Source organism: Thermobia domestica, chromosome 16 (genome assembly GCF_964235325.1).
Source record: "Thermobia domestica chromosome 16, izTheDome1.hap1.1, whole genome shotgun sequence".
Taxonomy (NCBI): domain Eukaryota; kingdom Metazoa; phylum Arthropoda; class Insecta; order Zygentoma; family Lepismatidae; genus Thermobia; species Thermobia domestica.
In genome coordinates, this window is record NC_137469.1 from 158,302,162 (window position 1) to 158,326,166 (window position 24,005).

Genomic DNA, 24,005 nt, shown 5'->3' on the forward strand with positions numbered 1-24,005 from the left:
CATGCACAAAACAATTTTGTTGCTTCTGTGGTTCTACCTTCTTCCTCCGTACACCAATGATACACATTTATTTTTCTTAACGTACTGAAAACAAGAAAGGTTATGTTCAGACTGTTATTCGAAAGTAGCTTTCTTTATACATACGCTGTTTCATTCAATACTTGCATTAGTTTTCACACACAACTTATCTCCAGGAAGTAAGTTCGAATTGCTTACTCGCATATTCTCTTCACCAATTTCTTTCTTTCTTTCTTTCTTTCTTTCTTTCTTTCTTTCTTTCTTTCTTTCTTTCTTTCTCTCTCTCTCTCTCTCTCTCCCTCTATATATATATATTCTGTAAAGTTATTCTGCACAGCTATGCATCTTATTTGTCCTTAGAAAGCAGATATATTCCTGTTAACTGAAAATCGACAGTGTGAAAATAACAGATACAAGATCAGAAAGATAACAACATAGACTTTAGGACTTTCTACAGAAAATGAAGTCACTGTATTTACGCGAATCTAAAACGCCCTAAAATGTAAGACGCATCCTCAAGTTTTGAAGGAATATATATAACTCGATTCTAAGACGCACCTTTGGCGGAAAAAAAAACAAACTATATTGCATTGATTTTAAAGAATAAAAAAAAAAAGAGATTAATAAACATGGGAAAACAAATAACGTTATCGGAAAATAAAATTGAACTTACTGCTGGAATTTATGGTATATTTATGTGCATCTGCTGGTACTGATTTGCAGCATTTTTAAACTCCTTATTTTGTTATTAACTGTTGTGCTATCAAAGTGTCTGACTCACTTGTTTGTACTCTTTAAACGGAGAAAGACACCAGCAACGGTATGTGGGAGGGGAATGAACAATCTCCGCTGTCGTAAATTTATAAGAATGATTCATCTCTTTCATTTGTCACTGGTTTGCGGACTAATTTTAAAGGGTTTTTATTTCGTGTAAAATGAACGATTGTAGTTCTGCATTCTGTTCCTACACACAAAATACACATTCTTTACAGAATTGTGACTAACGGGATTAGAAATTTTTGGCAAAACTCCCTCTAATCTGGCCATCTAAGATGCACCTTTATTTTGAAGACAAAGAAAATCGACAAAAATGTGTGTCTTAGTATTGCATAAATACGGTATATTTTTCATCTGTTTCTAAAATTACGTTAATCCATGTTGAGACGCATGCTGATCCTCCCCACACAGTAAATCAATTATGCGATTAAAAACAAAATACATTATGTACTTAATACCATTTAATCAGAAAAGAAAGTTTCGTGTACAGCTAGATAACGAGATATAGAATCGTACGTAAAATAAAAATACAAAAGTAATTTATTTCAATAACAACATTTAAGTTTTTTAACCGCATTTGTATCCACTTCGAAATAAGAACAGTTTATGACGAGTCACTAATTACGCAGCACACCAATCACTCACACCTGATGAACATTATGCGTCCTTTCGTAACACAATTTCATGTTAACTGGAATTGCTGGATCTGTTCCGGATATGCATAAATCACTTCTTGTTGCCCATTCTGGTCCGTCAAAATATTGCCTGTTAAAGTTTGAGCTGCAAGAAAGGAGGAGAAAAGACATGTTTAGACTCCCTTCAATGAGTTGTTTTTTTTTTTTTTTTTTTTTTCGTACACTCTCTACAAAACTGTCAAAGAGATAAAAATAACAAAAACTGATTTTATGCATAACGAAAATCAAACCATTAAACTTCAATAGTAATATATAAAATGACAATTATTATTATCTGTGTGATGTGTCGTGGACTTGTATTACATCATAAATTAAAGCAAATGAGAAATTATTACACCTCTCATTACTGCACCAAAATTTCCACTGCATCAAATTATTAAACGTAAAAAACATCCATCTAGTTTAATCTTAATGGATGTGGAAACACCGTTGTTTGAAAAAAAAGGAAAGGTTCCATTCGTTCATATTAAAATAATTCGATACACATAGTATGTATATAGCATTTTACTGACTTTTCTTATTCCTTTGCAAGCTAATTTTATTTCAATATTTCAAGATTTTTCTCGAATACTCATCTTCAAGAGCCGAAAACAGCTTAAATCATCTGAGGCAACAAGTTCGCCACATCCTTGATGTATCAACACCAGTGGAATTATGAAATTTTATGAATTTGGTATACCGATATTATGTTGTATATTTTTAACTCTCAATTTTAAATGAAGCATCACACACTATGTGACATTCCATGAAATATACCTACGTACACACACGTCCAAAATTATTGTCGTATGTCTATAAATATGTTGTTGTAGGAATATAATTTGATAACGAATTCGTCCGTTATTTCTTATAATGTTAGTATGTGTATAATCGGCAAAGACATGTATGTGGCAAATTTCATGTCAAAAGAGTAGTAAATAAGAACAATAAAACGAAAATAAAATGTTCTTGTCCATTTAGCAATATTTTGGTTTACTCACTCTAATTTTCGTATTATAATTCTTTTCCTATAAAATTTACCACAAAGATACAATTCCCGATTATACACATAGTATCAATATTAAAGGTACCCTGCAAAATCATTATCAAATTATATTCTTACTAGAAGACAGTTATAGATATGCGACAATCATTTTGGACATGAGTGTACATGTGTTAAGATCAGTTAACTAATTAAGATACGAGATTGAGTATAATGGATCACCACGTTATACGAAATTTCACAAAAACTAGTGTTTAAAAAATACCGGCAAGATAGAAAACTATAAAGCATTGTAGTAGCTGGTTAGTTAAGTGCACTTAACATATATACTGTATATATTATATCTTTGTGGCGTACTGATACAATAAATTTATATAATGTCATAATTCCACTGCTGTCAATACATCAATCAAGCGACAACTTATTGCCTAAAACGATTTAAGCATTTCGGTTCCTCAGAAGGACAATTCAAGAAAAAAACTCTAAATGTTGAAACGATATTGGCTTGAAAAGAAATGGAAAATTAAGTACAATTTTGTATTATATCTAGTGTGATCCTTACACCAAAAACATGTTTACGAAGAAATTAAATGTCGACTGAAAGCAGGAAGTTCGTGTTATTCTTAAATACAAACTATTTTGTCTTCGCGAGTTCTGTCGTAGAATCTGAAGTTTAAAATATAATTCCGTATATTGTACTGTATGGTTATGAAATATTATCGCTTACAATAAGGGGAGAATGGGGACTTTGAAAATAAAATCCAGAGGCGAAAAATCAAAAACAAAGAGGGACAGCAATGGGGAATACTTCATAACGATGAATTGTGTAATTTATACCGTTTTTCTAACTTTGTTAGGGTCATTAAATTTAGCGGGCTCAAGTGGGCAAATCATACAGCAGAACGAAAGAAATTAGGAACGCTTTCAAAATTTAACTTGAAATCTAATCGAGTTAAGTTTTGGGAAGAGACCATTAGGGACTTAGGAAAATGGGAGGCCATTATTAAGATGAATCTCGCAGAAACAGAAATAGAAAGTAGAATTGGATTCAGATTAATCTACTTAACTTAAACTTCAAGTGCTTGAGTAATCCTTTTTACCATCAACAAGACGAATAACATGAATACGATGCTTGTCTTGACAGGATGTGAGATTAAGTAATGCTTGAAAACCAAACCTTTGGCACCTTTGATGAAACTGTGCGTACGTAATTGACACAAGTAACAATATTCGCTCTTTTATACTTTGGGCCATACTTAGAGAGCTCTTTTTCCAAGAATTCTGAAAACCCTGTCCACCCCTCTAAACCTTCCGCTAACTAGTCTCTGCGACACGTGGTAAAGATTTATGATCCCTTCTGGCTAAAAACCAATGTTGCCTCAATTCCTTTTTCCTAGTTGATTTTTTTTTTAATTTTTGTTGTTGTTAATTGGAAATAGGAAGGAAAGCTTTCTCCTTATTTTGCCGGACTTTAACTACACAAGTGGATCGGAGGTACGGCAACACTGAGAGCAGTGACAGCTTACACGCTCGCGAGGACTAACCGAGGGTTGTGGGGATGAAAAGAAGAAGTGGTTGGGGAAAGAGACCTTTAAGCAAGGATGTTATAAAATAGAGAATCTGCCCATACGTATGTTCATCCTATGAACTCAGTGCAGCCAAAAAACAACTGAGCATCGTCTGAGCCGGCACGTCTGATTGGCCACTCTCGTTTCCGCCATGTTTGTTGGCTCGAAACATTGCGATTTTAGTGGCGTGTAGTGGGCAGAGTAGGTGTGGCGAAACTCTGACGTATGGCTCACGATTTTGTTGTATGGGCAGATCCTCTATTTTATAACATCCTTGCCTTTAAGGCTGTCCCGATGTATATATATATAAATTACTGAGTTAAAATTCATACTTCACTACGGTGGTTCTCAACCTTTCTTTGACTGAAGACACATTTTACTGAGCACCCACGACACCGCGACACACTTGTTTGATATTTTATTAATAACAATATAAATTAAAATAGTGTAACACTAAAAGTTTCTATAAAAGTAGTGACTGTATGTAGTACTAAGCATTATTTCTGCTGTTGGAGGCGCTGACTTGTACAATGTGTCTCAAAACTTATTCTAACTAGTTATTAAATGCTTTAAAAAATTTTAAATTCTAAAATTTCGCGACACACCCGACGGGACTGAGTGACATATCAATGTGTCGCGACACCGTTTGGAAACCACTACGTTAATATATCACAAGTAGTATGTGCGTAAAATGTATATCACCGTTAGAAAAAGACAAACAACAACATGCTTGTTAACAGTTTTGCTATATATACAAATACATAAATAGTTTCTTCCGGCAAAATAAACACTGTCAAAGAACAAAGATTTTTAGCGCCACAAAACTAGTTTCCTTCCGATTTTCTATAAATCTTCACATGAGAATTATCCTAAAGACTATTGCCCTGTTAAATATGTACCTTATATTTGGACACATTTTAAACAGAAACTAGCTAAGCCTGCGCTGTCTACTCAGCGCATCGTTCTGTTATGACCACGAATCTCCTTCCCACTGTGCATGTCTCCTTACTGACACAAGTAAAGGATAGAGATTCACAAAGAAGTGAATTGTTATGTATAGATATTGGAAAGAGTTTGTAGCAAATTTGCAGAAGTAACACGATATCAAGTGGATTTTTTTTTTTTTAATAAATCCATATCCGCCGAGTACGCCTCATTGAGTCTTTTGAGGCAATTGAAGTTGCCAGCATGCAACAGGTTTTGCCATTCAGATTTACGAAAAGCGCCTGCAATGTCCGTCAACACGCCATACGTAACTTCTCTACTGGTTGCCTAACACCGTAGTTTCGGAGTGCAACAATGTTAATCTTATTGGCTCAAAACGGCCTCTAAAATGTTGAATAGAACAACAACGACATGGTTTTTGAAAATTTGAATGAGAACTGGACAATCTACACAAAATTTGGAATCGACCAGTTTCTAGCAATTGTGGTTTTCGAGATCTCATTGTCGAAAGGATTGTGGACAAACATAATAAACCTAGCATTTTAATATATCGATTGAAACTTAAGAGTAAATGATAGTTTCAGACTATATACAGTATAATTAACTATAATATGAACAGTACCGGCCAAAAGTTTAAGACCACCTCGGATTTAGGCGAAACTCTATTCTGGACTCCGAAAGCTTCCTATGACCAATTGTCGCTCATTGGATTGCCAACAACGAGCACTCCATTCCCACTGAGTGTCAATATGAACACACAAGGGCATATACAGACCGTCGTAAACACTTCTCAAAATATGGCTACTTTTGGGTTTTGAAATGTTGCTGCAGTATCACTCAGGTCATAATCCAAGTGTCGTCAAATTTTATGCTTTGAAGACAAATGCCAGTGATGCACGGCTAAGAAGTTAATTCGCCAAACAGAAGATGCACAGTAGAGGTTCACTCAAATCTAAGGTAATCTTAAATTTTTGACAGTGAAGAGGGTATATTTAACCAACAGTTTCACCTCAATAACCGGCATAGTTTTCATACAGCATCAATCCTTAACGTTATATATTAATTGTTTTTTTTAAATCCATTCTATCGAAAATTACTTATGTGTTTTTACATTCACAGATATTTTGTTCACTTTGATAAGAACTATCGATTGCTATATGCCTCACAATAGTTTTTCCACTAAACGCTAATAATGTGGTACAATTCAATAATAATAATTACTATTAATATGATTAAAAATAACAAAACCGTACGAACAAAGAAAATATTTTTAGCATTCTAGAATAATCTATATCCCTTTATTTTCTTTGACACATTCACTGAAGTAATCACCTTATGTTAACCTCTAACAGAAACTTAACTCTATTTCATTGAAATATAGCACGAATGAACTAAAATATTGATTTACATTGTACGCGTACAATCGCACAATGTTTAGTTGAAAATATCTACGTATTATGACTAATATAAGTTGTATTATTTACTTTTAACCATTTGCGTTACTAACTTTGTCATGTCCAAGATAATATTAAAACACAAGTATAATGGTTTATGTTAAGAATCTACACTCGAATTTGCAAAGCTTACTACTGATCAAATAGTCAGCACGCGTATTTTTGGCTGTCGTTCGATATCCTGGGGAAGCACATGTGATTAGAGTTCTACGCTAACAATTAGTGGGATTCACAACTACGTGCTCAACTTCCTACGAAGGATATTCCAAAAATTTTCGGTCCTACATAGAAAATTTATCATAGCTGTGATTTTGTGGTGTGTTTATATAGCGCAAAAGGCGTCGAACATTTTACACAAAAACTAAGAAGTTTGTCCTTGTGACAGATGGTTGTGTTCAGAAGTACAAGGAAGACGCACGTCACTCCGGAAATGGACTACAAAAATCAGAGAAGTGATCAAATACCTGCAGAGAAAAAGTATGACACACAAGTAAATTTACGATGGGATCTCCCTTATTTAATTGTTCAAAAAAAGCTGTGGAATTCAAGTGGGGCAGGAAAGCTCGAGACGTCCCAAATCAGCGACCATGGACTATCACTTGGAGACTGTTTATATCCTGGTTATTGAATATACACCGACTGTTAAACATACTACAAAGATCTTGCAGATCAGGGCTAGCTCTGATCAAACTGTTTTGACTGACATCCTCGGAGGAAGCTCTTTGCAAGTTGGTTGCTTTACATGTTGATCCCGAATCAAAAGTGGGGACGGGTTCAAACAAAGAAGACATTTTTTTGACCCATTTTCAGACATTTCGAGCAGAAGGTATTATGACCTAGAATGAAGCATTTAGCAAAGACAAGTTCGACGGCTTCAAGCACGTGATATAGACTGACTTCTTGTATCAGTCAAACTATTAACTGGAAGTACTACGCATCGAAATTGCGTCGACTAATATAAACAATCAGAAAAAGACGAAGAAAGCTTCGAGATGTGCTGATGTTTTAGAACAAAACGCTCCTGTCCGCAAAACAGAGATTATCCCTAGTAACACCAAGGTATTTTTGGGTTACATTAAACACCAAGGGGTGTGGACCTTACAGCCCTCCCTCCCCTCCCTGATGTTCGTAGGGTTACAATATCAGAAGCGGTCAAATATGATGTCGAACTGTTGTCTCATCACAATAATAATGAGGGTCTTGACATTGATCTTCGTGGGACTCAAGATGTGACTTTCTTTTAAGAAAAAGTAGCAAATCAGGAATATCGATGGAAGAGGTGTATAGACTGAAAGAGTAACATCACTTCTTTTGGTTACCACGGTGATTTTTTTTTTCTTTTCTTTTTTCTACACAATCGCGTGAGGCGACAGGTGTTTTATGAAGTCTACTATAACTAACAACAATGGCTATAAAATTATTTACAATTATAGGTTTTGAAGAAGTAAAGTTGGTATGGAAAAGGTTGAGACCAACAATAAGGGGGCCACTATTTAGAAAATTTACGAGTAAAATCTAGCGATTCACAAACAAAGAGTAACATCTAAGGAACTTATTTCTACCTCTAAGTAAAGTGATAAGGTAGAAATCGCAATTATCGCTATTACCAAGTAATGCGCCGCAAGAAAAAGCAATTACACAGAACATAAAGTTTCTAATATACAAGTTGACGAAGTTGTCGGCACAAATAAAATAATGTAAATATAGGTACAATTTTTTTTTTTTCTAAGAAAGAAATAACCATTACCTAGTTTTAGTGGGAAAAAATGTTAATTCTTTAGGGACATTCACATTTCTCACGCCCGCCTTTTACAATACGGGAGCACAAGTACGCATAACAGCAACAAAATTACAAAAGATTGTAGTCATGTATGTGCTGATGATTTTAAGTCTGGATCAATTTCTGGTCGGTGGACACGTATTGGATTTCTCCTTATATTTTCTACCTTAAAAATCTAGTACACTGATAGCACAAGAGTGGTTCAACATATATTTTAGACAACTGTTAAACAGTAATTCTATTCATATTTGCAATATAACTGCCATACCGATACTACTAAACAAAAATTTTTCAGAACTAATTTAACATCGACAATGAACAAAATGGATACATTTTAACACTTAATGTAACCTGAAAATTAATGAGTACACAATCTATATCATCAGAGGAAACGTTTTATAGGGTATGTGAACTCCCTGATTTCACTATCAATGCCTGTCATATTCTTACTAGTATTCAAACTTTTTATTTATTTATTTGTTTTTTACCTAAGTGCTTTTCTATCCTTAGTTTACTACACCGAAGATTTTTTAAAATACAAATATTTCTTTTGCTCTAATGTTTGCAATAAGGAAATTAATAAATCATTATTCTTCTTTTGTATTTATATTCTTAGCCTATCTTGTGTAGAAAATAAACTGTTGATCATCACTGCAACGAGAAAGATGTGACGTCACACCATTTCAGTCCATTGAAGTTGTGGGAAACTCTTTAAAAAATAATAGAACGACCACCTTTCTGCACTCACATCTAATAAAGCCGAGAGTTTTGAACCAACCTTGTACAGACATTTTGAAAGATATTCAATTACAGCAGACTCTTTTTAATTCGAACAATAGCTTATTCCCCTTGAAAACAGTATTAAAACAATGGTAAAAAAAATCGTGGGTAAATCGAACATTTGAACCTCCTGTTTGGATAATTCGAAGTATTTACAGTGGAAAAATTTGCAGTGTTCGACAAATTGCAAATAGAACAATGTAATTTCAACTGGTTTTTATTTATCTGTTATCTTATCCAGAAGCGACCATGGGAAAGAGAAATTTTGTTGATACCACCTCAGCTGGACTCCCTCCCGTTATAGAGAATCCGGCAGAAGATGGTTGGTACGCATCTCTCCACCTCCTCAATAACCTGGAAGTGTCCATCCCTTCTGTAGAAATGTCAATGACCTTGAACCCTCTCCTCCACTAACAAATGACTTGCAAGAACCAGATATTTGTGCATTTCTTTTTAACTGAACTAAAACAGTAACAAACAGGCAAGCAGATTCGTTTGCGATCTATTGGCGTGCATTATGCACAATGTCGAATCGCGGCGCCTATTCTAATTCCTTACGAAAATGTGGTGCTTTATAAGTAAGGTGCATTGCATGTTAATTAGTTTTTCATATACAGTACAGTTATTTTGTTCACTTAATTTTACTTTAAAATGAGAGTTTTTGGTTAATTCGAATTTTGGATAATTCAAATTTTTTCTTGTCCCTTTGGACTTCGAATTAAAGAGACTCCACTGTAATTGAAGCATCACTGTACGCAAAAACACACACAAAACTATTGAAAATAACTTTATCAAATAGTTGTGAATCTTATACTTACTGAACGCCTCCTCACCGATGTCTTCGTACTGTTCTGCCGGATGTAATGATTTATCTCCTTTGGTTGCCTAAAAATATAAATATGTTGTAATACTACGAAATTACTGGGAGTGTAACATTCAAAAATATGAAAATCTACTTAATCACTTGCTATATATGTAAACTCTTATGCAGACTCATTAGATCAAAAAGCATTCCTTTTAAACTAAATGTTCACACCTAAGATTTACAATCTGGGAGAAGATAGACGAGCACTGTAACATGTTCTTGATCATAAATACAAAGAGTTAATTCTATCACTTCTGAAAAATGAACGCACTCATAGCTATATAGCCTGTAGTTGTTCTTGATATTTTAAGCCAAATCGCAGCTCTTCCTCGACAGAACAAAAATACACCGACTGTAAGACTACAGGGCAAATACTCTTGTTATCCACTCATTTGAATTTATTTGATTGCTATATACTAACACCACGTTCCTTTATGCATCGCACATAATGAAAACTCGGGAGTTAAAAAGTATAACTGGACTCAACTTCGAATCACGGCCTCTGGCTTGGCACGAATAATAATAATAATAATAATAATAATAATAATAATAATAATAATAATAATAATAATAATAATAATAATAATAATAACCGGTTGTTCCCTTTATTTTTTATGTATTATCTAATAGTTAAATTAATAAATGTGTGGTTAAATGAAACTCAAAGTAAAGTGCGAGGAGTAAAATTCTGGTCCACGAAATTTCGTGTCGAATGGCCTGAAACAAAAAGATACATTCTCACTGCTATTATTAAATTTTGATTCGGAATTTGCTATAGGAAGAATTAACGACAGAAACCAGAGCCTACAAACTGAAAGGTACTCACCAAGTTATGACCTACACTGATGATGTAAATCTGATATGGGACGATATAATAGAAGGAAACCAGTGCAAAGGCTTTACTAAAAGCCTGCAAAAACATGGGTTTATAAGTGAATGCAGAGAAAACTAAATACATGGAAATTCGTCGTCACCGTAATACTGGAAATTGAGGGTACGTTAAAATATCAAATAATATTTTCGACAAAGTGGATACTTTTAAATAACTAAGATCAACATTAACTGACCAAAACCATATCCACGAAGAAATGAAATGTCGGCTGAAAGCAGGGAATTGTGCTGTTATTTAGCCCAAACTCTTGTCTTCGCGAATTCTGTCAAGGAATTTGAAGCTGAAAATATATAAAGGAATAATTGTCTGTTGTGCTGAATGGCTGCAAAACATGACCACTTGCTCTGATAAAAGAACATAGACTGAAAGTATCATTAAAATCCTCAGACGAATATTCAAGATCAAAAGAGACGGGAATGGGCAATGAGATAAACTTCATAATGAGGAACTGCATAATTTATACCGTTTACATAACATTGTTAATATCGTTAAGTTTAGTAGTCTCAGATGGGCAGGTCATGTAGCCAGAACGGAAGAAAGTAGGAACGATTTCAAAACTAACTAGAAACTCAATCGGAAAAAAGACTATTAGGAAGACATAGGCGTAGATGAGAGGACCATATTAAGATTGATCTTGCAGAAATGGGAATACAAAGTAGAGACTAGATCCAGTTCGTTTAAGGACAGAAGTCAATGAAGAGCTTCTGTGAATACGGTACTTAACCTCAAGGTTCCTTAAGCCATAAAAATTAGTTAATGTGTCTCATTCATCCTTCGCAGATGTTCACAACTGTTCAAGCATAGAAGTATAGTACAGTACACGTGGCATTTTGGCGCACAAATCAGAGACCAGTGCACGATTCACACTCTTGTCGCACTTTTTCAATTTATATTTATTTTACGGATGGTTAGAATAATAGTTTGAAGGTAAACTTAGTACTAATGTTTAAGTATTCCTAAGGGAAATAACACCCGATATTTCGGAAGCTTTATCGAGTTTCCATTATCAAGGATCGCAGAGGTGTATAACATATAAAGCAAAGAAAGTCTTCACATGCTTGCTTAAAGCTGCGTCTTCGGTGGATACCTCATTTAAAGAGGGTACTTCTTTATAAATCATTTTATTTTTAAGGCTTACCCTGTGGATACTGAATTAATCTTAGTATAAGTACTCTTAACACTACAAGAATATATCTATAACATTTTTTTTTTTTCCAAGTAGACGAAAGGAATTTCATTTGCAGGCAGAATTTCTCCAATTCTTCGATCTTCCACCTCATGCACTATGGAATCCAAACTAATACAATGTTGCCATATCCTCCCTCCATGTGCATCTATAATTACAAGTTCCTCGTAACTTGTACACAAAAAGTTGGGCATAACCAAGAAATTTACAATTTAATAAATCATTACTTCAAACAATAAAGAAATGTGAAACAAAAATTCAGCTCGTAATTTCTGTTGATGAAAGTAGAGATGATGATGGTATTGCATTACTAATCCATGATTTCCGTTTTTGGTTTTTAATTTTGAATTTTATGTTAAATTTAAAAAAAAAAAATGCTTCAAAAACATTTCTTTCAGTGTGTGTTTTAGCCTTTTGTAAAGTTCTGAAATTTTGAACTGTATATTTAGTTTCCTAGAGACCCTTGGACAATCTACAGATAGTTTCTTTATCATCTCGGCATTCCCTCAAGACTTCAATTACTCTGGTGTTGATATTCCTTTATGTTCACTTATATAAGTGTCTAAGCAGGAATAAGATATCTCCTAAGTTCCACCTAAAGAGTTTTCCAAATTATTAAGAGACTTCCAAATTATTTGGTGCTTTCAAGCTGACTTTGAAATTATGTTTTAAACTATTTCCTGGTGTGTGTACCATAAGCTGCGGAATAATGGAAAAGAAATCTACTTGTTCTCTGGTTTGTCACATTTATTATTCTTTCTTTGCTTGCCTACTGGCAATATATAAGGTCTGTTTCTATCAACCTACCATAGCAGGCGTATTACAACCATTAACCAACCCTAGTTTAATAATGCATTCAAATTTCTTCATTTAGATCCGGCGGAAAAGTAATCAATATATATATATATATATATATATATATATATATATATATATATATATATATATATATATATATTCTCTAATAATCATATATACCTACATCTTGGATTTCACTTTCCATGGATGTCCAGATTTGTTTATGTACGTAGCAAGTACTGGCAATAAGTTTCTTATACACTTTTGGAATGGGATTTATTGTCATTCTTATAGTACGAACTTTATTTGTAATATATATTACATTCGTTCATAGTAATTATAGTCTGAAAGTATCTCAAAGAAAGTACATCTCTGAGTGCCCCCTTTCGTTAACAAGGGAATATGGAATCTTATTACGGAAAATGGAAAGAACCAATTCCTTAAAATGAATACATGTTATAGCTGTCGAGACCGTGATGAAAAGTTCACGCACTAAGTGCATGCTTTATGTAATTTTGAGTATTACCACACTTTCCTCTGGAAAAGAGATATCAGTTAAATTTGCAAAATTGTTTTTTTTTTTTTCTTTTTCTTTTCTTCTTTCTACAGGCCACAAAAGAGTGCTTGTACAAAAAACATACACACTGACAGACCCAGCAGTAAACTGAGTTTCTGTGCTTGTAGCTACAGGCAATTTCAATCAGGAGTTAAAAAATAATAAATTAGTTGTAACAAATTTGACTAACACCTATTTACAATAAGAATATGCGTTGTACTAGTATTATTCAAACCATTCACTTAGACAGCTAATTTAACGGAAAAGAATCAGCTTCAGTATCTTCCTGATTAGACCCTTGAAAACTAGAACAAAAACTAATTTCGTAATTTGACTTACAACATATTTTCCATAAAAAGGTTGTGGTATCCTTTGCATCTCGATCTCTTTCAATAAACACACTTATTCCTTTTTTTTAAATAAAAAAGTGTGACCTTTTAAATGATTATTAAGGCAACCCAAAAGCATAAAAAGCATAAAAACCATAACAGCAATTCACACATATGGTTGGTACCTTAAACATGGTTGTGGTTGTCTAAGGATCCAGAAGAAACTAATTTTAAAAGCATAATAAAGCATAATTTTAGAAAATAAAGCATAAAGCATAATTTAAAATATATAGCACAATTCTTGGAAAATTCTATTAGAACAATTCTTGGAAAATTCTGTTTAACTGCAAGTTTAACATGATGTATTCATATTTTTAAGACCAATATTCACAATGGAAAATCATTAAGAACGTAACAATGCAACAATGAAAAGCTTATTTTTATTTCGGTGTAATCCTTTGATGTGGAGAAAAGAAAAAAGGGAAAAAGAAGAAAATTTTCCGTACACAGAACTCCACACTGCATTGTTAAGTGTACCTCTTGAACTTGAGCATTTTCTGTACGTTTTGGTGGTATCTTTTACTTTCCCTTTCTGTATATATATATATATATATATATATATATATATATATATATATATATATATGCAACTCTAAAAGTCCATTAAATATGAAAGAAACTGATTGCATAAAATATTAATAAATAGATCAAGATATTTAGAATATTTAATGTATAGTAAATATTATATATTATACACGATTAATGTAAAACAATGATTGAAATTAAAAATAAAGCATAATGTGGGTTGCTCTAATGATTATAATCCAATATTATATACCGTCAAATGGGGTGAATAGAAACAAAACTCCCAGATTAGTTTTGGATTTATCTGGACGATAAATTAATCAAACTGAAATTTCTTAACATAGTCTTATACGGCTAAAGTGTTCAGGGCAGAGACAAAATGTTTTGCTGAGTTGGGAACACTGAGCTAGACGACAGTAGCATAAATGCGTTACTGAAATCTTACACGGTATTTTAGCGCTCCTCAAACTTTCTTGGTAAGTATGACATTTTCATATTTGTTGCATTTGAATATATGCCTATTTTGTAGTTTGTTGTTTCATTTAATGAGGTTCATAGTAAAAGTTCTCCTTTTGTAAATTATTTCTAATCAAAATTTAACTTTACTGGGTTATTGTTATGTTTTTTAATTAGTGGGGTGAATAGAAACACTTCTTGAGGAGTGGAAAATTCTTGAGAAGCGGAAAAAAGGACCTGAGGATATTGTTACGAAACTGTTGGGTTTTATTAGGAGTTCGTCAACACGCTTTAAGTATATGATTAGTTTCGGGCTCCTTCGTGGCTAGGCGGTTAGCGTACGCGCCTTTGGCGTAGGAGACCCGGGTTCGATTCCCGGCAGAAGCTCATGTGGTTCTGATTCCACGTTAATCAGTAGGTCCACGTCTCATATAGCCTCGCTGCTGAACGGGACGATAACCTCAAAATCAACTCAACTCATGATAAGTTTCCCTGGTGATTTCAGTGGTTTAAATCTTATTCAAATATCATCAAAACTGTATGGTCGTTTGTACCTATATTGTGCATTGTATTGTTTTATAAGTTTGTAACTTATATAATACTGGTCTTATTGAACTTATATCTTGCAGGTATTAAATAAATAGTTCGTTTCAACAAATACGCTGTTTCTTTTAACCTTTCCAATAGTATAAAAGAAACAACAATGGAAATAAAGTCATTGTTTCTATTCACCCCTACCCATGGGATGAATAGAAACATTAAGAAAAATCAAGGTGAAGAAAAGTGGAATTGATAAATTAATGTTCCGTTTACTGAACTTCATTAGCATATTAAGACCTTTTGTTTGGAATAATCTGATACCGAAATCTTTAACATCACCAGACTTATATACTCATATAGCCAAAAATGTGTTTCTATTCACCCCATTTGACGGTATATATATATATATATATAATAAAAGGAAGAAATAACTAATTTTATATTACACCAATTTCTGTATAAATGTGAATTGAGTATCCGGCCTTCCGGCTTACCGTACGGAAGAGTTACATTAATAAATAGTACAATTTTGGAGAGCTCTTTTATTCAGCTTATTTCTTTAACATTACAATCTCTTTGTTGAGATAGAACTCACTCCATTAATTCCGTTCTTAAAGTTGACAGATTAGAAAAAAAAAAAAAAAAAAAAAAAAAAAAAAAAAAAAAAAAAAGCTCCAACTAAAATCCCTAGAAATGACATTGATCAAAGCATAAATTATAGGGTTTGAATTTTTAGACGAAAATCCTAAAAATATAAAAGTACTTTAATAATTACAATGGAACTAGTATAAAGAGCAAGCACACGATAAGGAACGATGTTATGACTGCTGTTTCCAAGTTTGAGCGAAATAGCTAGGAACGGCAGGTAATACTGTCAAATAGAAATTTAAATGGACTATTGCCCCATATAAATTCTTAAAAAGCTAACACAAATATATTAAAAGAAGAAAATGACAAAATGAACTTTGCCCACGACAGGAAAAGTAACCAAAATTTTTTAGTACACTGTTATTGGAGAAAAATATAATAAATAAAAATCACGTAGATGATAATTTCATGAAGGTACCTTTTAGAATGTAATGACTAAATATTACAAGCTAATGTACGACTTACCTCTCTGTACTTCTGAAGATAGAGTTTCAGTGGTTCGACGTAATTGTCGAAGCCTAAAGTTGTCATAGCAAAGAGTATGTCCTCTCCGTTGATGGTCTTTCTTTTCTCCATGTGACATCGGTCACTAGCTTCACTTGTGATAAAGCTTATAAATTCGGATACACATTCCTGAACACATTCACGAGCATCTTTTGCAATCTGAAAACGAATTATTTACTGGTATCTATGTCTACATAAAATATGTAATTACAAAAAAATCAATAAACGACAATGAAAATATATATTTATGAAAGGACGAAACAGCCTAAATTTTACACATTAGATCCTCTGAAGGTGCGAATTCAATAACACACAAAAAGTAAAAACCTGTTTGACCAATCCTCGAAGCCGGGATCTTCGGCACCCCGTGCCGATGCATTAACCACTAAGCTATTCAGTCATTTCCCAGTCAGAGTGGGTAGCCTAATGGTTAATGCAAGGTTCTTTTTAACCTGAGGGTCGCGAGCCCTAGAGGGGTCGCGAAGATAAGCAGAACAAATAAATATAATTAGAATCTAATACAGGAAAATATTTTTAAACATTGTTTTCAATTTTGTTCTGATACGCATTTTTTTTTATCTTTATACATACTGTTAAGAACAACAAAAAATAGGTCTACTAAACTTTTCAACAGGTGCAAAGTTATTTAAAATTAATTTAAACGAAAGAGGTACGATATAAAACTAATGAGACCTGCATATTGAAATAACAGAGAAAAGCAACAAAACCTGCATATTGAAATACAATTAATATTGAAAGTTAATGAGATACCTGAGCATTTGTGATTTCACTGGTGAGGCAATATCCGGTTCAATCTTCGTAATGCACATTATCAAGTCATTTTCAACTGATAAGCGATTTGTTGTATTTGTTTTAATGCTTACCATGGGAGAAAAACCACTTTCGCACAGGTACGATGGGATTTATTACTTTTAAAGCAGTAGATACCTTACCAGGATATTCATCTTTCCTCTTCAGACAGAACTTGCCCAAACCTTCGCTGCAGAACCAGTTGCAAGGACTTGTCGCACGATAATTTTATTAGGTGGTCAAGAAGGTGTGGACTTAGATCACCTATTTTGATAGCCTCTTCAATGAAGGGGTTTAATGTCTATCTTGAACCAGCCCTTTCATTGTAGGGAATATATTACTGTTACTGTATTCACTATATACAAAAAATGGATTCTATTGTTATAGAAATAGATGGATATCATGAAATCTCTGCAATAGGTATATTAAAAATCACACATAAGCTTATTACAAACCAGATACTATAAGGGGGTCGCTGGCAACAGGATGGGATAAAATAGGGCTGGTTGAGAACCACTGGGTTTACGCATCGGCAAGAAGTGCCAAAGATCCCGAGTTTGACTCCCGGTCCAGCCATTCAGCTTTCACTCTTTGTATATTATTGAAAATGAAACATCATCAACATTTCTTGCATATTAAATAATAAAACAAGGATATGTTAAATCAAAAAGTTACTAATAAATAATGCAATACGAAGAACCCGGACTGAAATAGTACAACTTGGAACCCAGAATGGGCCTTTCTCAGTCCAAGTTACAATGAGGCCGACACTTTTGAACTACAATAGTATAGAGAATTAATCCTTAGATTCAATAGTTGTTAAAACTTAATCCAAAATGGAAATGCAAATTTGGATGGAAAAAGAGTATACCGTGTATACACCGCATACAATTTAGTACGTGTGCAATACGCTTCAGTGTGGTTTATTTATAAAATAGTCATATGCATGCTTATTTCTTTGTATATGCGCTCAACAACAGAATCAGAATTATTGAGTATGCTGCTAGACTTCGCAGAGAAAGGAGTGGTTATATCACAGTCAGTATTCCACTGAATACTTATATTCAATCTTACTTGCAACCAACTCCTTGTGGCACTTAAGTCCCAAAATATTCATTAAAAAATGCTTACCGCAAAACTATCTAAACGTGGCCGTTTCGGAAAATAAGTTACTGCCTTCTTCAGCACATATACACTCAGAAAACGAATATTATCTATGGAACTACATCCCACTAATTATTTTCTTCCTAATAACATTACTACTCTTATTTCCTATAATCCTCCATAAAATTTCCCTTTTACCTAAATATTTGTATTTATGAGCACTAACCAGTATTTTATATAGTTGATTAATAGTAAGTACAGAAACATTACTTTACCGTCTCACTTGTTTCATCTTTTTATTTCACTTCACTGATAACGTAATTGGTCGACGAACAATGTTTACGTTACACTTATCTGAATCTCTTCAATTTTCCTCAAAAATCAAAATTTGTTTTGACATATTCCGTTTTTACTCATAACATTTCTTCATATTCACATTTAGATAATTTTAGGAGCTTTGGGATAAGTCTCTTTTAATGGATAAGAAATGTGGTTTTAATTAAATATACACGGTGGCCCAAAAGTAGGTATACAGTCCCGTACTGATTGAATCATGGCATTTTTAAATCATTTACTTATTTTTATCCATACAGATTAACTTAGTTTCTTCATTATTTGTTCTTAATTTATTTTCACTTATACTTTAAGCTCGGAAAAAATGGAAGCAAATAAATTCATTAACTAAATCATTTACAACGTCATACTTGTTCGATACAGATCTGTATACCTACTTTTGGGCCACTTTGTATTTAGCTTTCCCAATATATATACATATAGTATGTAGCTAGTCTACAGCTTACCTTTCCGGTTCTTGGTATAGCCTTTTTCATAATCCTAGCAACATTTGCAATTGGTAAAAATCTATCCTGTTCTCTCAACGGATGATTTGACTTGTCCCCGCCATCATGGTTGGAATCATCTGTGTTTTCTGCTGCCAACGCTCCCTCCGTTTCATCTAAAGACAGAAATATGTTTTCAATAGCATTAATACACAGTCATGATCAGCAGTCTAGAAACAACGTGAAAGATGTCAAACTTCAGGCACATTAATCTTACCTTAACTCTGCTTTTCAAAAAACTATAAAAATAACAATCGGAATTTTGAGTATCTGGCAATCACATATATAAAGGGCGCAAAATTTCCGGTCGCCAGGTCACCACTGGGGACTAGAAATTCAGAGCTTGCAACCAATCTTCAATAGGAATGGTTTCTACCTAAACACACAGGGCTGCGCAGTTTCTGTTTCGCACGAACATAATTGTCACTGAGTAAGAGAAAATATAGAATGTGAAGTCTTCACAACGTTGTAATTCACCCCTCAGTTCCCACCCTCATGGCGCGTCAACGCGAGATATCGTTTCCCCCGCTGTTTGAAGTTAGAACAGCTAAGGAGACAGCCTAGTGCCTAGAAGATCAACCAAGCACATCACAATGTCACTGATAAATAAATAAATAACAAAATAAGTAAATAAAATATTTAAAAAAATAGATACCTAAGTATTTGCATGAGATACCGTTATCATTGGTCATCATTTTTGTTTCTTCAGCCAATCAATCAGTCAATAAATAAAGATGTACGGAGGAACTAGTTCCATCTGTGAAATTCATCGACATCAGTGCCTCTATGCGAATACTGAAGAACCAATGAAACAAACGCGAATCGAAATAACAATTCGTGCAAGGACTGGAGAAGCATGTCATTCTTTGTCATTGTGTCAATGCGGTAATCTCCTGGTGCCGGTCTGCTTGCAACGTCAACCTACAAAGAATGTAATATTACTCTTAGTGCTTCCACGATAAAATCTTGTGTGAATTTGTTTAATTTCCTGTGAATAATCCGTCATAAACATTAAAAAAAACAGAGACTAATATCATTTTTTTTTAAAAAAACCAAATGCCGTGGAAGGAAGGGGGAGCTGTCATTAATTTGTACGTGAGAGATACTGGCGACCATCGTTTTTGGATTGGCGGGTGCGTCTGACTGAAATTTTGCGCCCTGTATATGGATTAACTTTTACACAAATTTCTGAATGCCAATATTAGGAAAACTCCGACAAGGAGTACACATTGCATGAACGAAATGAATATTACGTACTTCAACAAAATGATTGTTAGTTTCTAATGGAAATTCTTAAATAACAATAAAATACCGTCTGGATCTCCATGGACTATGAACTGCCCATCATGTAGAAACGTATTCCCTAAATCATCACTACTCGTACTATTCTCCATGAGTTCTGCCTTCAGTACGGTATCCACCTGCAACAAAAATTAATACCTCTTATAATAATATGTTAGAACATCAAGGGAAACAAATACGATAGAATTAATTATACAGAATACAGGCTATATGAACACACAACACTTTAATTAAACCATTTCAATTTCTTAATTACTTTCAGCTAATTCCGCGGCTTTCATCTGACTCGTTTAACCAGGATCCGCCCATACATAACGTAAAGACGGCAAGCAAATATGAGTCAACTACTAGCAACCGCTTCCCTGGATGGAAATAAAAATTGCTTCATAGGATAGGTGGGGGTTTGTCTGCCACCTGAGGAAGAAATATTGAGCCATCTGCTAAACAGGAGGACCAGAGAGCTGTCGTAGATACATATAGTCTCTCGATATGAATATTGAACACATATACTTCAGCTAACTATTTAGCGATTACTTCTTTGATGGCTATGCAAAGATAAATATCTAAGCTCAGTGTCACAGAAATGTTTAGAAAGTAGTTTACAGATCTCTTATTTCTTCGAATGTTCTGATTTTCTGTCCTTGTAAACTGTGCTGTTATATAGGTGTTGTACTGGGAGTTAATCTTCTCATTTCAGATTTATGATTTTCAGCCAGCCTTCTTCTTGTATTTGTTTATATTCTTGATTCCACGGTGAAACATATATTACTTTTAGTTTTATCGCACTACGCACAGTCGCTCTTCAACAATGAATAATGGTATTGGGCAAGAGCACATACAGGGGTACTAAGGAGTCAGAAACCCCGAAGCCTTTAAGCTCACGCACGATGAACAGAAATTTCTTTATACAAGGGTCATTTAACTCGAAGTGGTAACATAGTTGTAAAATGGAATCTAGTGAATCACTCACCTCAAGAAGCTTACAGTCCTTCGAAGTAGTCTCCGCCAGCCTCTTCAACTCTTCAACAGATGTCTGGTAACTGTTGAATACCTGTCAAATCCCCACTTTGTGAGAGGATGTTGACAGTGCGCCCTAAGGCACGAACAATGCTGAGAATGTCTATGAAAGGTTCTTTCATTTTTGAGAAAAGATCAAAATCACAGGGGCTCATATCCGGGGAGTATGGTGGATGCTGCGGTACCTCCCAACTTCATCGTCGTAACAGAGTCTGTATGGCACCTGGCATTGTCGTGTAGGAGAATTGGTCCAGACTCCAGGTGTGGACGTTTGCGCATCAATGCTGCTCGCAAATGGTAACTGAGGTATGAAACATAGTATGCAGCATTGACGGTTAACGCCAGATGGAACTTGATGTGACAGGATAATGGCTTCGTGGTCATATGATATTATCATCATCACCTTCACGTTTGCTGGCTCTTGCCTAAGCTTTTTCGGTCGTGGAGATTCTGGATGGCGCCATTCACTGGAGTGACGTCTCAATCCAGGCTCGTAGCATCTTTCACCTTTCGTCACTTGCAATAATGCGGTGCAAGAAGTCTTCATTGTAACGTTAAAGGTGTAGGCGCGCACATTCCTACCTATGCCACTTTTGAACCTCGGTCAGAGCATGGGGTACCCATCTGGCTGCAATTTTCCCATGCCAAGATCTTGCGTTACCATGCGGAACACACTGACCTGAAAGAAATGTTCAGCTCCTGCGCCAATTCACTACAAGTAAAGCGTCGATCACCGTCAAGCAGTGTCCGTAGTCTTACAAGATGAATTTCGTTCGCATATGCCCTCCTCCATCATGCATTTTGTCTGTTGACTGTCGTCCCACCTGAAATGCTGCAATCCATCTCGCCACTGTCCGATACTGCAGAACAGCTTCACTACAGGCCTCGACTAATCCTCTGTGAATCGTCTTAGCATGTCGCCCTCGTGCCACCTGAAATTTCATAAACACACGCTGTTCTGCACGTGTGAACATTGCGTTAGGGCGGTACTTCACACGACAATCACTTTAACAATGTCTACTCGCCATACACAACGTAATATAGGACCGCAGCAGTGTTGAACTGACTCGTACACATCCACGGAACACACAACTTTCGTCATTTGTCTCCTGCCTACACGACACTCCAATCATAGCAATGTTGCCAGTTCGAGTTAAATGACCCTGGTATTTACCTTTCAGCAACTTATCTTTGGGGATACTTATTAAAAAAATATGAAATGATGCGTACTCTGAACTACACATTAAACTTATTTGCCGAAAAAAAAAGAAGAAGAAGAAGGCGGTTCTGAATTTCACAAGTGCACCATTTTGGAGTTAAAATTTTGAAACATCTTCGCTAATCTCTTTTCTGGATTTGGAGTGTACGTTGAATATTTCCCACTTTGAACATGTATTTCCATCTGACTTCAGAGAGATTACCTTCAGTAAGGCTGCTGACGACATCCGAAGACTGTTCATTCAACCATCAGACCCAACAATTGTTTCCGATGAGATAGTGGAAACCGTAATGGCCTCGTTGATAATTTGTATAGGGGAGGCCGGGGTAATAAGAGACAAAAAAAATCTAGCACTTGTATTGATTTCTTGAGGAACTAGAAAAAATGTATGTGATTGTAATAAAAACTGAAACCTGCTGATGTATTAACACATTTTTCCAGTTGATTTTCATGAAAAAAAAAAAAAAAAAAAAGAAAAGAAAAATGTGGTTAAAGTCAGTGTCTCTTATTACCCCTAAGGGGTAAATAAGAGACAGGGCTCTCACTGCTCATGCAAATAGAATAGAAAATGAGAAAGTTATTTATTTTTTTCAGATCTGAAATATGTAAATATGTTGACGAAATATCAAGATTTAAAAGTGAAATTCAATAGTTTATTCGGAAAATTTAGTTGCCTAAGTATTAAATATCAAAAACCATTAAAACAAAGTATAGTTAAGTTTTACGTAATCTAGATACATCATAGACAAAACTCTCACTACCAAATAAAAAAGAATGCTGACAAGAAATTTTCTGGAGAATGTCGAAAATGAACTTAAAAAGTGCCCAAATTCGCAATAAAGAAAAAGCACTGCATTTGAAAAATAGTTTTAGCTAACTTAATATGGACTGGAAAAGCTATTCAATGAAAGCTATTCAACTATTCAATCATACAAGAAGAGAACATAAAAAAATGTTGTAAACTTATTGTTGATCAAATTTTATGTAAAATGTAGCCTATGTAGAAAACTACATTTTCGAAAAATATGTAAGATGAATATTAGACCTTTCACGATGTACAGTCGAACGAACATATGATAACTGTACAAAACAGTTCATAAGTAGCAGTGGGGTAGGAAAGTAAAGATATTGACGTTGCCATTACTATTTTTTTCTTTTTTTTTTTTTTTTTTAAATATTTTTGCTTTGATATTTAGGGTATTTTTCAGCCATGTCTCTTATTACCCCGGCCTCCCTAGATATCAGCTTTGAGACTGTTTCGTAGTAGAACAAAATCTCTTACGACGAGTATATGGTGCCTTATTTCGCACATCACCCTTGTAAGCAATATATTCGGAAAAAGCCAATGAGTGATTC

At 34.4% G+C, this 24,005-nt stretch overlaps 1 protein-coding gene across 1 annotated transcript in view; it reads right to left on the bottom strand.

Annotated features, from left to right (window-relative positions):
* Positions 1–1,238: 1,238 nt before the first annotated feature.
* The window catches only part of Nf-YB (nuclear factor Y-box B), a 31,594-nt gene continuing 8,827 nt past the window's right edge, over positions 1,239–24,005 (bottom strand). Inside the window, exons 2-6 of the mRNA XM_081743224.1 lie at positions 20,424–20,532; positions 19,073–19,227; positions 16,320–16,517; positions 9,818–9,884; positions 1,239–1,575 (exon numbers count right to left, since the gene is read on the bottom strand). Coding sequence (XP_081599350.1) covers positions 1,478–1,575; positions 9,818–9,884; positions 16,320–16,517; positions 19,073–19,227; positions 20,424–20,505 — 600 coding nt within the window. The 5' untranslated portion in view covers positions 20,506–20,532 and the 3' untranslated portion in view covers positions 1,239–1,477. The remainder of the gene's footprint in view (positions 1,576–9,817; positions 9,885–16,319; positions 16,518–19,072; positions 19,228–20,423; positions 20,533–24,005) is intronic.